General features: G+C 50.9%; 1 protein-coding gene across 1 annotated transcript in view; it reads right to left on the bottom strand.

The window, feature by feature from the left end:
* Nucleotides 1-3767: 3767 nt before the first annotated feature.
* The window catches only part of RAB11FIP5 (RAB11 family interacting protein 5), a 61950-nt gene continuing 50474 nt past the window's right edge, over nt 3768-15243 (bottom strand). The window contains exons 5-6 of the mRNA XM_082236280.1: nt 7673-7868; nt 3768-6724 (exon numbers count right to left, since the gene is read on the bottom strand). Of these exons, the coding sequence (XP_082092406.1) occupies nt 6509-6724; nt 7673-7868 (412 nt within the window). The 3' untranslated portion in view covers nt 3768-6508. The remainder of the gene's footprint in view (nt 6725-7672; nt 7869-15243) is intronic.

Raw genomic sequence — 15243 nt, 5'->3', positions numbered from 1 at the left:
GCAATGCAGAAGAGCTGAAGGCTGCTATTGAAGCATCCTGGTCTTCCGTAACACCTCAGCAGTGCCACAGGCTGATAGCATCCATGCCACGCCGCATGGATTTCCACCACTGCTTGGAAACCTCCGAGGAAGGAGAGCCCACCCTCCGGAATGTGGAATGGTCTCTTTAAATTTGAAGGTTCATTATTGGTCCACAAGATGTGTATTTCTTTAGGGGCCAGAGCAAATAACGTGACCTAGTTTTACAGCTGTGAAGCAGGTGCTCTTAAGGTGTGGTAATTAAGCTGTTGGGTATAGTATATAAAGAGCAGCACCTAGCTCTCTCAGTACCCTGGTGGTTGGACCATGCTTATTATAATTAATGTAAAAGGAGTTTTTGTTGTTATTGTTGTTGCTGTTTAGTCGTTTAGTCGTGTCTGCCTCTTTGTGACCCCCTGGACCAGAGCACGCCAGGCCCTCCTGTCTTCCTCTGCCTCCCTCATGCTGGCAGCTTTGAGAACACTGTCCCACCATCTCGTCCTCTGTCGTCCCCTTCTCCTTGTGCCCTCCATCTTTCCCAACATCAGGGTCTTGTCCAGGGAGTCTTCTCTTCTCATGAGGCCGCCAAAGTCTTGGAGCCTCAGCTTCAGGATCTGTCCTTCCAGGGAGCACTCAGGGCTGATTTCCTTCAGAATGGAGAGGTTGGATCCTCTTGCAGTCCATGGGACTCTCCAGAGTCTCCTCCAGCACCAGAATTCAAAAGCATCCATTATTCGGCCTTCTTTATGGTCCAGCTCTCACTTCCATACATCACTACTGGGAAAACTATAGCTTTAACTATACAGACCTTTGTTGGCAAGGTTTTGTTATTAAAACCTAGCTAAAGTTATTTTGCGTTCCTTGTAATGTGTGGTCTCCCCAGCACGCCTTCTGCAGTGCAACTAACCTGCAAATAGCCAACACGGAATAGCGGAAAACACACTCCCTCCATCTCCCGTGCACCCCATCCTCTTTATTTATTTATTTAATCATCTTTTTATATGGTTTTCAAACGAAAGAGAAATAAAAAAATAATATCTACATCCAAAAGCGGTACAAAAGGAGCCACAGGAGCAGCAAGAATCCCAATTGCTGAAAACTGGAAAAAAAAGAAATTCTGCCAACGAAAAAGGAATGGCGAGATAAATGAACTTTTCCACGATATTCTAATTTTTCGAGTTTCACCTGTACTTGTGGTTTTTAGGATGGGGGGCATTTCGAGTTTTGATGTCCCCACCTGAAGGCTGCCGCTGCCCTTCTTCTCAGCCACCGAAATTAATTTGTTCCGTGAGTTTTTTCGTCTAGCGAATTTTTCGTCTTGCGAAGCATGGTGTCGGAAAAGTTTTGGAAAAGCTTAAAAAATCACCAAAAACCTCAAAAAAGGCTACCACACCGCGTTCTATGAGTTGCTCCTCGAAGTCAAGTTGCAACTGTATTAACAGTGTTAAGAAAAAGGAAACAAACTTGCAAGACATTTTCGTCTTGCGAAGCAAGCCCATAGGGAAATTCGTCTTGCGAAGCAGCTCAAAAACCGCAAAACCCTTTCGTCTAGTGAGTTTTTCGTCTTGTGAGGCATTCGTCTTGCGGGGCACCACTGTATTAATAACCATCGTTTAGAGGTCCCGGGCCCTAAGGAAGTCAGACTATCCTCCACCATGGCCAGGGCCTTCTCAGTGATGGCTCCGACCTGGTGGACTGCTCTGTCCCATGAGACCAGGGCCCTTCAGGATTTAACCTCCTTCCACCGAGCCTGTAAGACAGAGCTATTCCACCTGGCCTTTAATTTGAATTCAGCCTGGTCTTTTATTTCCCTTCTCTTCTCTCCCCCTCCCCTTTTATGAAGATCACCCGCTCTGAGACCCCACAGCTCATTCTCCCCTGGTCTCCTCGCTGGCCCAAGGACCAATTCAGCCAGCTAGCCCTGGGGATTTTTTATTTTTATTGTTATTTATGTTTTTATACTGTATTTTAGGCTGCTTTTATGATTAAGTGTTTAAAATTTGTTGTTAGCTGCCCTGAACCCGGTTTTTGAACCCGGAAGGGCGGGGCACAAATAAAAAATTATTGTTATTATTATTGGTGGCCACTGTGCGCCCAGGAGGCTGGGCAAAGTGGGCACTGGCCTTATCGAAAAGGCTCACCCCATGGTCTTCTGTGGGTACTTGGGGGTGCCTTGCTCTTTGCAGAGAGGGCAGAAGGGCCAGCCTGCCAGTCTTGGGTGGGAAGGGGCACTGTGCCCCCCCAAAAAAAGCCAAGCCCTCTGGAAAGCTCATGTTGGGAGGGGGTGCCACCACTGTCGGCGGGCATATTTTGGGGAAGAGATGGGTTGGGGTTCAGCGTCAAGCGGGATCTCTGTGCACCTGGGGAAACAGAGTGACTGGAGGGGGGGGTCCGCTGCCCTTTCTCAGACAAAAGGGTGAAGCAGGCTGGGGGGGGGGCGCTGGGCTCAGCCAATGCCCAGGCGTGTTCAGGCATCCCGGACCCAGACACCTGCTTCTCTCGCAGGTCGCCCCCTGATCTTGCCCACCTGCTCGCATTGTTCAGCTGCGATTTGGCCTGTCAGTTTCCAACTCTGGGCGGGGGCTTTTTCCTCGCTCTCAGCCCTTCATCCCCCTGGATTAGCTGCAGCCCAACGGGGGCACCTGCTGAAAGCCATCACGGTGGGAACCTCCCCCCCTCCCAGAAATCCAGCTGGGAAGAATTAGGCGACCTGTCACACAGAGACAACACGCCAATCATTGGGGGCGGAGCTGCTTCCTGTTGGGACAAGCGAGGAGCAGGATGGAAGGTAACCCCTCCCCCCAATTCTGCAAAGACAACAGCAGAGGCTGGGCCTGCCCTGCCCCCTCCTCACCCTGCCACCCCCTCCAAGGAATGGGGTGGGACCCATGGCTTCTCTGGCTTAAGAACCTCTTTTAAAGCCATCCAAGTTGGAAGCCATCCCTGCCTCCTGTGGCAGGGAGTTCCGTAGTTTAACTCTTGTGCTGTGTAATTTTTTTTATTGTATTGTATGCTATATTGTATTTTTGACAATGAAGCCTCTGACACTAATTAGCTGAGCTGATGTGACGGTTTGTAACATTCCAACTACATGAGGAACAAAACTGTCAACAGCAAAACGTTCAGAATCCAGTTTCTCTGAGAAGGGATAGTTGTCTGTTTAGCACTGATTAAACCTCACGTGGGCCCTATAGATAGAGGAGTTCCCAAGTCAGGCTTTGTTTGTGTGAATATTCATCTTTTTCCTTTTCAACCTTTCTGGCACAGTCTTTTCACTTCCTACTGTTTCTTCCTCCTTTCTGAGCTGATCAACTGAGTATGATGAGAGATCGCTCAGTGAATGGGATAATGTTACGAGATCAGAACTATTTGGTCATGCAAAGAAGTGACAAAGCGAGGGTAACAGTCAGCAAGGGAAGGTAATCCTCACAGAACTTTAGCCCAATGGTTGCCATTAATTTGATTCTGAATTGCTTTTGGAATGTATTTTCATTAATTGACTGTGTGATTTTATGTACACTGTGCTATTTTTACTCCTCGTTAGCCACTCTGAGCCCGGCTTTGGCCGGGGAGGGCAGTATATAAATAAAAATTTATTATTATATTACTATTTTACCTGTCTTGAAACTTCCAACATTCCGCTCCACTGTATGTCTCCGAGTTCCAGCGTAACAACTTTGGAGCTCCCCGTTTACGTGTGGGGCTTAGAGGCTACTGCAACCATGGGAATAAAAAAGGCAAGCCAGGAATTTCTAAGCAACAAATTCAACCATTTTATTTTTCCTTTAAAGTGCTTAAAACAGAACAAGCTCCCCCCCCCTCTTTTTAAACAAACGTCACCCAATGAGATTCTTAAAACAAGTGAGCACCTCAGCATGAACCCCACGCCTGGGAGTAAAATTCCCCCGTGGGGCGGGATGGAGGGGGGCAGGGGTGCTCCCAAACTTGCTCAAAGGGAAGGAAGACGTTAACTAACACTGCTCTCCTTGGGACACGGTTTGCTTGGCGCTGGCCGGTCGCCCTTTGGGCCAGGAGAGGAGCCCAAACGAACAATTAAACGAAACCAACCAGCCCCACGCAGAACACTGCAAGGAAACTCTTGCCAGGAGGTAAGAACCCCCAGGAAATACTGAATGGTACCTTTCTCCTTTCCCAAGCCGGCGCCCGCCAAAAGCCTTAGGGGAGCTGCAGTCCGTGACTTCGGAAGGGCACCGGATTGAAAGAAACCTGCTGTGGGTCGTGAGGCTTATTTGGCAGAACGTGAGAAACGTGGAGGCAAACTGTTGATGAGAACCACCCTCGAAAGCGAAGACCCTGCAAACCCAGAAATATTCCCCCCGCCCTCTCAAAACGCGCCCCTGCAAATCCTCCCCAACAACTACTGTCTTGGGATGGGGGCAGCCGGCTATCCTCCCCCTTTTTAAAGCTTCCAGACAAGGATGTGGGGGGCAGCAGCTCCCCAATTCCTGGAGGGGGGCAAGGAGCAAGGCAGCCGCGCATTTTTGGCATCGGGATCCGGGGATCGAGGAGTCGATGGGTGAACCTTGCAGCCCCAGCTCCCTGGGGAGAGAAAGGGGGCTGGGCAGCTTGTGGGGGGGGTCAGGGGACCTCAGGGGCCGGAGCTCAGCACCAACGACCTTCCTGGAGTGAGTGGGCCATGGAGGCCTCCACACAGGCAGGCATCCAACAGGCTTGCCCCTCTCCTGGCAGAGGCAAACTGAGCACGCCCTGGCTCAGCCCACCTCATGGGTCCCTGGCGCCCCCTCTTCCTTGCCCATAGACTCCTCCCTGAGCCATGCCAAGGTCAGAAGGGCCTGGTGCCTTTCTGCTGAGCTCCTCCATCGCCCGCGGGCAGCTGAACCAAGGGGCAGCGGAAAGGCTGGCCAGAGTTGCTCCACCACCGCTCGCTAGCCCTGGTCAAGTCAAGCGGCCGAAGGGGGAGGGAAGGAGGGTGTGGCTGGTGGGAGAGCTGACCGGGAGGCTGTAGGTGGGGGGGGCAAGGGGGAAAGTCCCCCTGCAGCCATTGCAGGGGGGGGGGGAGAAGAGGGATATAGCGCTGCCCAGGTGGGCAGAGTAAGAAAAAAATTGGTGGTCCACAATCACCACCCTGGGAGAAGTAGGCAGGACTCTCCGTGGCCTGGCAGCCCCTTTCTGGACCAGGAAAGGAGGTCAAGCTGAGGCCACCGGATGACCGGTAGCCAGGGCTATGGGGCAGAAAATCCATGCCCCACTGTTAAGGGCAGAGAGATGCGCAAGGAATGGAACCGAGGACTGGAGCTTCCCCCGAAGGCATCGCCATTCCCCAAGGGCCAGGTGTGTGCCGGGGGGGGGGGGAGTGCAGGCTGCCCAGGTCTCCTCCTGGGGCAGGAAAGGGCCAGGGCACCCCAAGGCAAAGCAGAGACATTGCAAGGCCTGAGGGCACCGCCAGGTCTGGGAAGGAAACCCAGAGCAGGAAGCCACCTTCAAGGAACCACACACTTTGGTCCCGTGCCGTTTGGTCGCCCGCTAAGGAGCAGGGTCTTCCTTCCTCTGGGCACCCAGAGACTTTCGCCCGGGGCTTCTGGCGATGATGCCAAGCCCCTTGCCCTGCCTGAGGACATTACCCATGTGTTTCTGCTGGTCTGCGGCGCAGGAGTCGCCACGAACGACGCAGCGCACAAGCCTGGAGATGCTCCGGCGCATTTGTCCTCCCCGCGAAAGAAAAGGCACACTGTTTTTGTTCTGATTATCGCAGCAGGTGTGGGGAGGGGGGGGTGCAAAAAGGACGAGGCGCCACTGCGGTGCCCTCCTGCCAAGTCCCTGCCGCCACCCCAAGCAGAGAAAGAGAAGGGAAAGGGCAGGCAGGCAGAGGCAGAGGCGGGTTGCAACTTATTCCAGCATGCAATGAAAACAGTGCCAGGCGCTGGGCCAGGACAGCGCCCCAAGTCCTAGGCAGCCCCCCCTTGCCCCCAGGGGGCAGGTGAACCTGGCGAGGTGCTGAGCGGTTGGCGCAGGCTGGGCGATGCTAGTCGTTCAAGGAGCACAGTGGTGGGGTCTGCACGCCATGCCCTCAGCCCACCAGGAGGTCTTTCCTGCACAATCCATCTCCCTGGTTTGGCAGTCCATCCTTCGGCCATGTCGGCTGGCCCCCCCCCCCCAGGAACACCCACCACCACCACCACAGACAGGGAGCCAACAGCCAGCCAGAGTCACCATCCCAGGAGACGGGGAGTGGATCCGAGCCCTGGGCGTAACTGCGGGTGCTGCGATGGACCGGGAAGCTTGCAGGACGGGAGGCGAGCGACTCTCCAGAGAACGGCGTCTTGCTCAAAACCGGCTGCGTCCCACAAACACCGGCGTCTGGTTCCCTGTGGCCCAGAGGTCCGGAAGCAAAGGGTCCTTTCCGCAGGGCCTCTCCTTCCCGGGGGGCCGCCTTGAGCCAGGAGAGGGGGCCGGGAACTCAGGAGTGGGGAGGGCAGAGGCGTGGCGGGTGGAAAGGGGGGTGGGGGCGTTATTTGGCTGCCTTGGGCTCCCCCTCCAGGGGGATCTGCAGCAGCCGGGGAGACTGCTCCATGATGCGCACCAGGAGGAGGTCGATGTAGTTCTCCAGCTCGCGGACCTGATCCTGCGTCTGGCTCAGCTCCGCCTCTCGCTTCAGCAGCAGCTGGATCAGCTCGTCGTGCGTCAGGTGGTAATATTTGGCGGACGGATCCAGCGCAGAAGAGTCCTGGGGGGGGGGACAGAGGGAGGGGCCTGCGGTCAGCGGAGAAGCAAGACTTTTCTCTCCACCGGGACAAGGACCAGCAAGCACTGATAATAAATAATAATAATAATAATAATAATAATAATAATAATATTGCCGCACAGGGGGCAGAAAAAGCCACAGAGGAGAATTTTAGGAACACCAGGAGAGGCTGTTCTGCCTCCAGATGGGCACTGGTGGGGCATCAGGAGGTGGGCAGGGGGCTTCCAGGAACTGGGCCTGGGAAAGGCGAGCGCTATGGGATCTGTCGGAGCAGGGTCTTCTTTCGAGGCAGAATGGCCCCCATGGCGGAGGGGGCAACAGGGGGGAATCCCAGGGGGGCACAAAAATACCAGCCCAAGAGCACAGATGCAGGGAAGTAGCACAGGGTTAAACTACGGAACTCCCTGCCACCGGAGGCAGCCTAGCTGGCTTGAGAAGAGGACTGGGCTGATCCATGGAGGATCAGGGGCTCCCAGCCACGTGGGCTAGGCTCTGGGTCCGCGGTCAGAGGCAGCCAGGCTTTTGAATCCCAGGAAGAGAGGGGCCCCCGCTTGTGCTTGAACCTTGCTTCTGGGTCTCCCAGGGGTTGGCCCCTGTGCAAACAGGGTGGGCCCCCTTTGGCCTGACCCTGCAGGCTCTTCCTATATCTACGCACTTTAATTCAAGGTTCTTCCTCAAGGACAAGAATAAGGGCCACTGACTGACTGCTGATTCAGGACTTTAAATTGTCCTTTTATATCAAATTTCCTTTTCTGCATATGCTGTTAATGCTTTCCTGTTGCGATGGCCATTGGCTAATGCGAATAAAGTTTTATCTCTCTCTCTTCAAGGACACTGGAAGCGCCCCCCCCCCGGAAAGAGCCCCCACCTCTGCCGCCCTTGGGGCATTTTCTCCCACCCCCCTCCACCCTCTCGTCCATCCCCTTTTACCCTTTTGGGCTCCGGTTTCTCCAGCTGGGAGGTGGGCGCTCCCCCCGCAGTGACGCTGACGGCGCTGCCCGGCTCGCGCTCCTGGCCACCGCTCCGGACAGGGGTCAGGCTGCCCGCCGGCCTCTGCTTCTCCTTCTCCTCCTCCTGAGGGGGGGTTGGCCCCGGAGAGCTGCTGATGGGCTTGACGGGGTGGGGGCTGCAAGAGACAAGCGGCAGCAACAGACGAGTCAGGCTCACAAAACAGCATCGCCCCCTCCCCAAGGGATTCGCATAGCAAGAGCCCCCCCAAAACACACACACACCACACACACGGCCAAAGGGGGGGGGGACACGCAAAATCCACTGGGGGAAACTCCCAGAACAGGGGTAGGCAACCTAAGGCCCGGGGGCCGGATCCAGCCCAATCGCCTTCTAAATCCAGCCCACGGACGGTCCGGGAATCAGTGTGTTTTTATATACCGTATTTTTCGCCCCATAGGGCGCACCGGTCCATAGGGCGCACCTAGTTTTTTGGGGGGGGAAATAAAGGGGGGGATTATTTCCCCCCCAGGCGCGGGGCTGGGGAAGCCCGAGCTTCCCCCGACCCCAGAACAGGCAGCTCTCCGCAAGCCGTGGGAGCCCGGTGTGAAGTTGCACCGGGCTCCCACAGCTTGCGGAGAGCTACGCAAAGCCCGGGTCGCGCTCCGCTTTGCGCCCCGTGTTTTGGGATGTAGGCTGCTATCCGCAAGCCTAGGGAGCCTGGCGGGAACCTCCGCAGGCTCCCCAGGCTTGCGGATAGCTTCCTGAAGCCTGCATTTGCCCCATAGGACGCACACACATTTCCCCTTCATTTTTGGAGGGGGGAAATGCGTCCTATAGGGCAAAAAATACGGTAAGTAGAATGTGTGTTTTTATTTAAAATGCACCTCTGGGTTATTTGTGGCGCATAGGAATTCGTTCATTATTATTTTTTCCAAAATATAGTCTGGCCCCCCACAAGGCCTGAGGGACAGTGGACCGGCCCCCTGCTGAAAAAGTTTGCTGACCCCTGGACTTGATGGCTCTTGTCTTTGAATCAGCTCCCCTCCCTGTCCTTGTCCATTAGGCTGTAAACTGTGAGCAAGGGCCTGCAGTGAATTTTAGGCAATGCTTTGTTCAGAAAGTATTCTAGAAACAATAGGGAAAATTGGGGGACAGGGGTTGGGGACAACCAGTAAAAGTGTTCTGGAATCCCCACTGCGATTCTTTCAGGAACGGGGACTGAAACAGTCCCAGGAGGTCTTGGCAGGGAGCAGCCTGGGGTCCCCCCAAAGCAGATTCACCTGAGAGCCCCGATTTCTGCTCACGGGGCTGCTGTAGGGATTTTAAGGTCTTGTATATAAAATAAATGTTCCTAACTGTACAAGGCAAACACATACAGTGGTGCCTCGCAAGACGAAAATAATTCTCTCCGCGAGTCTTTTCGTCTTGCGATGTTTTTCGTCTTGCGAAGTACGGTCCGTCGCAACTGCGCCTCTTCAAGCGGCTTTAAGAAAAAAGCACAAGACGTTTTCGTCTTGTGAAGCAAGCCCATAGGGAAATTCGTCTAGCGAAGCAACGCAAAACCGAAAAACCCTTTCGTCTAGCGAGTTTTTCGTCTTGCGAGGCATTTGTCTTGCGGGGCACCACTGTACATCAATATATAAACCACATGTCTGGAAACAGTACAGGAAAACAGTCCTAAAGCCATTTTGACGCTTTCAGTCACCTCAAATATTTCTCTGCAAGGAGGAGGGAAATGGAAAAGCCTCCCCATTGTCTCTTTGCTCACAAATCCTGTCTTAAGGCAGGGGTAGGCAACCTAAGGCCTGTGGGCCGGATCCAGCCCAAGTGCCTCCTCAATCAGTGTGTGTTTTACATGAGTAGAATGTGTCCTTTTATTTGCTCGTACGCTCAAGACATCAATTCAAGGGAAGTAATAGTGCCACTGTATTCTGCTCTGGTCAGACCTCACCTGGAGTACTGTGTCCAGTTCTGGGCACCACAGTTCAAGAAGGACACTGACAAACTGGAACGTGTCCAGAGGAGGGCAACCAAAATGGTCAAAGGCCTGGAAACGATGCCTTATGAGGAACGGCTAAGGGAGCTGGGCATGTTTAGCCTGGAGAAGAGGAGGTTAAGGGGTGATATGATAGCCATGTTCAAATATATAAAAGGATGTCACATAGAGGAGGGAGAAAGGTTGTTTTCTGCTGCTCCAGAGAAGCGGACACGGAGCAATGGATCCAAACTACAAGAAAGAAGATTCCACCTAAACATTAGGAAGAACTTCCTGACAGTAAGAGCTGTTTGACAGTGGAATTTGCTGCCAAGGAGTGTGGTGGAGTCTCCTCCTTTGGAGGTCTTTAAGCAGAGGCTTGACAGCCATATGTCAGGAGTGCTCTGATGGTGTTTCCTGCTTGGCAGGGGGTTGGACTCGATGGCCCTTGTGGTCTCTTCCAACTCTTCTATGATTCAATTCCATAAAACATATTTTGCTGCACTGTGCGAAATACAAGCAAGCCAGGGCTGAACTGATACTACCCTTGCTGGTACCTTTCCGGGGAAAATCAGAGGCTCACTATGTCAGGTTCCTACTGGAAGTCCGGACAAACGCTAGAACATTAGCAGGGGCGAAGTTTTTATCGGTGCTTGCAAGAACCAATGATCCCTATCTTTTGAACAAAATGCTTGTTTAACCTGGAGGTAGGCTGTCCGAATTGTGCATTGCTTTGTAACGATTTGTTGGGTCTCTGGACGGTACTAAAGATTGATTTGATATTTAATATGCATCTCTGGGTTATTTGCGGGGCATAGGAATTCGTTCACATTTTTTTCCAAAAATATAGTCCGGCCCCCCACAAGGTCTGAGGGACAGTGGACCTGCCCCCTGCTGAAAAAGGTTGTTGACCCCTGTCCTAGAAGATAGAAGCAATGAAAATGTTAAAGGGAAAGGAAAGGGAAAAGGAAAGGGAAAGGAAGGGAAGGAGAAGAGGAAGGCAACTATGGCTCTTCCTTGTCCGCCGCCCCTCCTCCCAACCCCCCCCCCCTTCATCTTTGTTCCGTCCACTGAAGGAAACTTCCACAAATTCCTTGCAAAGACAGGAATACAAAGCCCCATTTCCAAGCAAACCTGACCCTCACCCACAGCCAAAATCATCTGCGCTCCCCCCCAAAAAAAACTCTTTAGCCAGCTCTGCAAGGCGGCCACCCTCCGTTTTAAGGAAGCCCCCTCACCAAAGCCCCCAAAGCAATTCCGTTCAGGGCCTGTGGGATAGCTCAGCTGGTAGAGCACGAAACTTCTAACCTCAGGGTTGAGGGTTCGGGCCGAAATATTGGGAAATTTTGGAACAAGAAGGAGATAAATTGAAACTACAGAGTTTCGAGAAATTAAAAAACCAAGTGAGAGATTGGCTTCCTTATTATCAGATAATGGAGACGTATAATTTGGATAAGAAAATTTGCTTTCAGGTGGAAAAGTCAAAATTAGAAACAGAACTTTTAGAACCCAAAACTAAGAATTTGTCAAGAATGTATAACTTGCTGTTGAAATGGAATATTCAGGATGAAACGGTAAAATCCGCTATGATTAAATGGGCACAAGATGTTGGACATAATATCATGTTTGCTGACTGGGAACAGTTATGGACCACCGGGATTAAATTTATGGCATGTAATGCCCTAAGAGAGAATATTATGAAAATGATGTACAGGTGGTACATGACCCCAGTCAAGCTTGCAAAAATCTATCATTTGCCCGATAATAAATGTTGGAAATGTAAAGAAACTGAAGGTACATTCTTTCACCTTTGGTGGACGTGCCCAAAGATTAAGGCTTTCTGGGAAATGATATATAATGAACTGAAAAAGGTATTTAAGTATACCTTTCTGAAGAAACCAGAGGCCTTCCTCCTGGGCATAGTCGGCCAATTGGTGTCAAAGAAAGATAGAACTTTTTTATGTATGCTACAACAGGAGCAAGAATACTTATTGCAAAGTATTGGAAGACACAAGATCTACCCACCCTGGAAGAATGGCAGATGAAGCTGATGGACTACATGGGACTGGCAGAAATGACTAGCAAAATCCGAAACCAGGGAAGAGAGATGACGGAAGAAGATTGGAAGAAATTTAAGGACTATCTTGGGAAATATTATAAAATTAGTGAATGTTAGATTGATGTTGGACTGAATTTAAGTGGTTATTAGCTGTAATGATTAAGATAATTTGGGGGGGGGGGAGAAGAAAGGTGTAAAATTAAGTGAAAATTAAGGGAGAGGATTTGCTGAAGGAATAATCTGAATTGGAATACAAAAAGGGGAGGTATGAGGAGGTCCGAGAAATAAGTTAATAGAAAATAAGTGAGTGAGATTATATGTGTTTTTAATGTTTTTGTATTTTTGTTTTTTGTCTTTTTTGTATAAACTTTGAAAAGTTAATAAATATATATATATATATTTAAAATAACCTCAGGGTTGAGGGTTCGAATCCCACCCTTGGCGAAATATTCCTGCATTGTGGGGGGTCGGACTAGGCGACCCCTGGTCCCTTCCACCTCTCTATGCTTGGAAGAGAGCTGCTGGCTTGCCTCTGGCCCCCCTGGGGGTGGGTGACGCCCCCATAAGCTTCCCCCTCTAACAGCCAACTCTGTGGGGCAGGGAAGGGGGCTGTTTCCCCACAACCGCAAGGGACCCACCCTGAGCTTTGCTGGCAAACCCAAGGAGAGTTGGCACAGAGCTCCAGCTGCCAGGGACCTCCGGCCCCCCACCCCAAATAAAAAGACCCCAAGGCAGAGGCAAGAACAGGGAGTGCTGCAAAAAAGCATTTTGGGAAATGATTTCTAATGAGCTGAAAAAAATGTTAAAAATAACTTTTGTAAAAAACAACAACCTGGAGCTTTTTTATGAGGAATTTTAGGTACAGAAATACCTAAAGACAGTATTTATGTAGGCTACAGCAGATGCTACTTGCCCAAAGATGGAAGGACAATTTACAAAAGAAGAATGGTTGATAAAGGTGATGGACTCTGCCAAATTGGCAAAAATGACTGGGAAGATCAGAGAGCAAGAGGACGATTTTAATTTAATAAAGAATGGGGGAATTTTGTAAGTTACTTGAAAGAACAATGCAAACAACTGAAAACATTGGCAGGATTTTAAAAACACTTGCGATGAAGCAAGAATTAGGATAAAAAATGAGATTTAAGAAAATATGGCGAACATTGTAAGCTGCCGTTTGAAAAGAGTATCTGGGGAAACCACAGAAGGTGGAGGGGATCTGGGATTCCGCGAATCCTATTTGCAAAGAGATTTAAGATTTGTGTATGATGATAAATGCTAAAAGCAAAAATGAATTTTTAAAAATGATTTTTAAAAAAGAGGGAGCAGGGAGTGCAAGACAGGAAGGCAACACGGTTGCTGTGGCTTCCTCACGAGCCAAAAGCAGGTAAACCCAGGCAGAAGCTGGATGGAGCCACTCTGGAGAGGCCCTGTGTGCCCAGGGTGCGGGTGCCCATGTGGACGGGCACAGAATCTGGCAGCCATGGGAGGAGGGCAGCCCAGGAGGACCTCCTGACACGCTGCCCAGTCCTCCTGCACGCCAGGCGGGGCACGAAACCGTTTAACGTCATTCCCGGAGGAGAAGTCCATTGTTTCTCAAGACAGATGGACGCCGACAACAAATCCATGTCGCCCGCCTTCGTCTCTGAGAGCACCTGCAGGGGATCATTTATCTGCAGGGATCACCGAGATCATCTGCAGGGACATAGCTGGTCGTTCCCCCAGTTGGCAAGGCTCCACTGACAACAGCCAGAACCCAAGCCGTTTGTGTCATTGACCCAGACCTTTGAAACTCTCTGCCACCAGAGACTCAGCAGGCGCCTTCTGGGCCAATTTTCAAATGCCTGCCACAAACTTTTCTATGCAGGCAACCAAGAGGGCATCTTTCCTTTCAAAAGGACTGGAACAAATTGATATCTTATTTGAAAGAAAACGGTAAACATTTGAAAGCGTTTGTAGGTCTGACTTGAAAGGTTTGGCAATGTGAAAATAAGGAGCTGATTTACATATAAGAGGGTGAGTGTTGAAAGAAAATATAAGGTAAAAAAGTGGTTATAGAAATGCGATGAATCTGTTAAAGATATGTGGAAGTCAGAAAGAGGGAAGGAAGGAGGTCAATGCTCTTTTTGAGCAATACATTATGGATTTGTGTAATGAAAACGAAACGAAATATGGAAAACTCAATAAAAATTATGTTTAAAAAAAAAGAGTGCATCTTTCCACAAGGGTTAACTGGTACCGGTTTTTAACTTTTTAAAATCGTTTTTACTGCATGTTTTTATGTATCCTTATTGCAAATGTAACATTTTTATAATAGATCAGTGCATCCATAAGGCTGCAGTAACCACAGGCAAAGGAGGGTTTAGAGAGGTGGACCCCCAGGACGCTCCCCGACACGGGCGGCTAACTCTCTCGTCAACAGCACCTGCACATTTGTTCCCTGCGCTGCAATTTGCAAGGCTCTGTGCTTGAGCTCCTTGCGCTTCTGACCACATGCCAGGCTCACCTGCTAATTATACACAAGGGCCTTGGCAAATGCCATCTCAGGTTCTCCTCCAGAGGCCAGCCGTGTGTCTCTCTCTCCCTCTCTCCTTCTCTCTCATGCATCCAGGGGCCAGAGCACCAGGCTGACCCCCAGGTGATGGCTGGACCTTCAGCGCCACAACCTGTGCAGAGGAAACACCCACAAGAGCCAAAGGACTCTGGGACTTGTAGTTCTCGGGGGGCGGGAAGCACAGGCCAGAGTCTAAGTCTGGTGCAAAGCGGCTATTGCATGGGTCCACCTAGCGCAAGATGGAATCACAGAGTTGTAGAGTTGGAAGGATGCAGATGACACAACCTTGATGGCAGAAAGCGAGGAGGAATTAAAGAACCTCTTAATGAGGGTGAAAGAGGAGAGCGCAAAGTATGGTCTGAAGCTCAACATCAAAAAAACGAAGATCATGGCCACTGGTCCCATCACCTCCTGGCAAATAGAAGGGGAAGAAATGGAGGCAGTGAGAGATTTTATTTTCTTGGGCTCCATGATCACTGCAGATGGTGACAACAGCCACAAAATTAAAAGATGCCTGCTCCTTGGGAGAAAAGCAATGACAAACCTAGACAGCATCTTAAAAAGCAGAGACATCACCTTGCCAACAAAGGTCCGTATAGTGAAAGCCATGGTTTTCCCAGTAGTGATGTATGGAAGTATGAGCTGGACCATAAAGGAGGCTGATCGCCAAAGAATGGGTGCTTTTGAATTCTGGTGCTGGAGGAGACTCTGGAGAGTCCCACGGACTGCAAGAAGATCAAACACATCCATTCTTAAGGAAATCAGCCCTGAGTGCTCACTGGAAGGACAGATCCTGAAGCTGAGGCTCCAAGACTTTGGCCACCTCATGAGAAGAGAAGACTCCCTGGAAATGACCCTGATGTTGGGAAAGATGGAGGGCACAAGGAGAAGGGGACGACAGAGGACGAGATGGTGGGACGGTGTTCTCGAAGCTGCCAGCATGAGTCTGACCAAACTGTGGG

This window comes from Podarcis vaucheri (genome assembly GCF_965113315.1).
Source record: "Podarcis vaucheri genome assembly, chromosome: 9".
Lineage (NCBI taxonomy): Eukaryota > Metazoa > Chordata > Lepidosauria > Squamata > Lacertidae > Podarcis > Podarcis vaucheri.
Note: the sequence above shows the minus strand (reverse complement) of the source record. Positions and strands in the feature narration are given on the sequence as shown.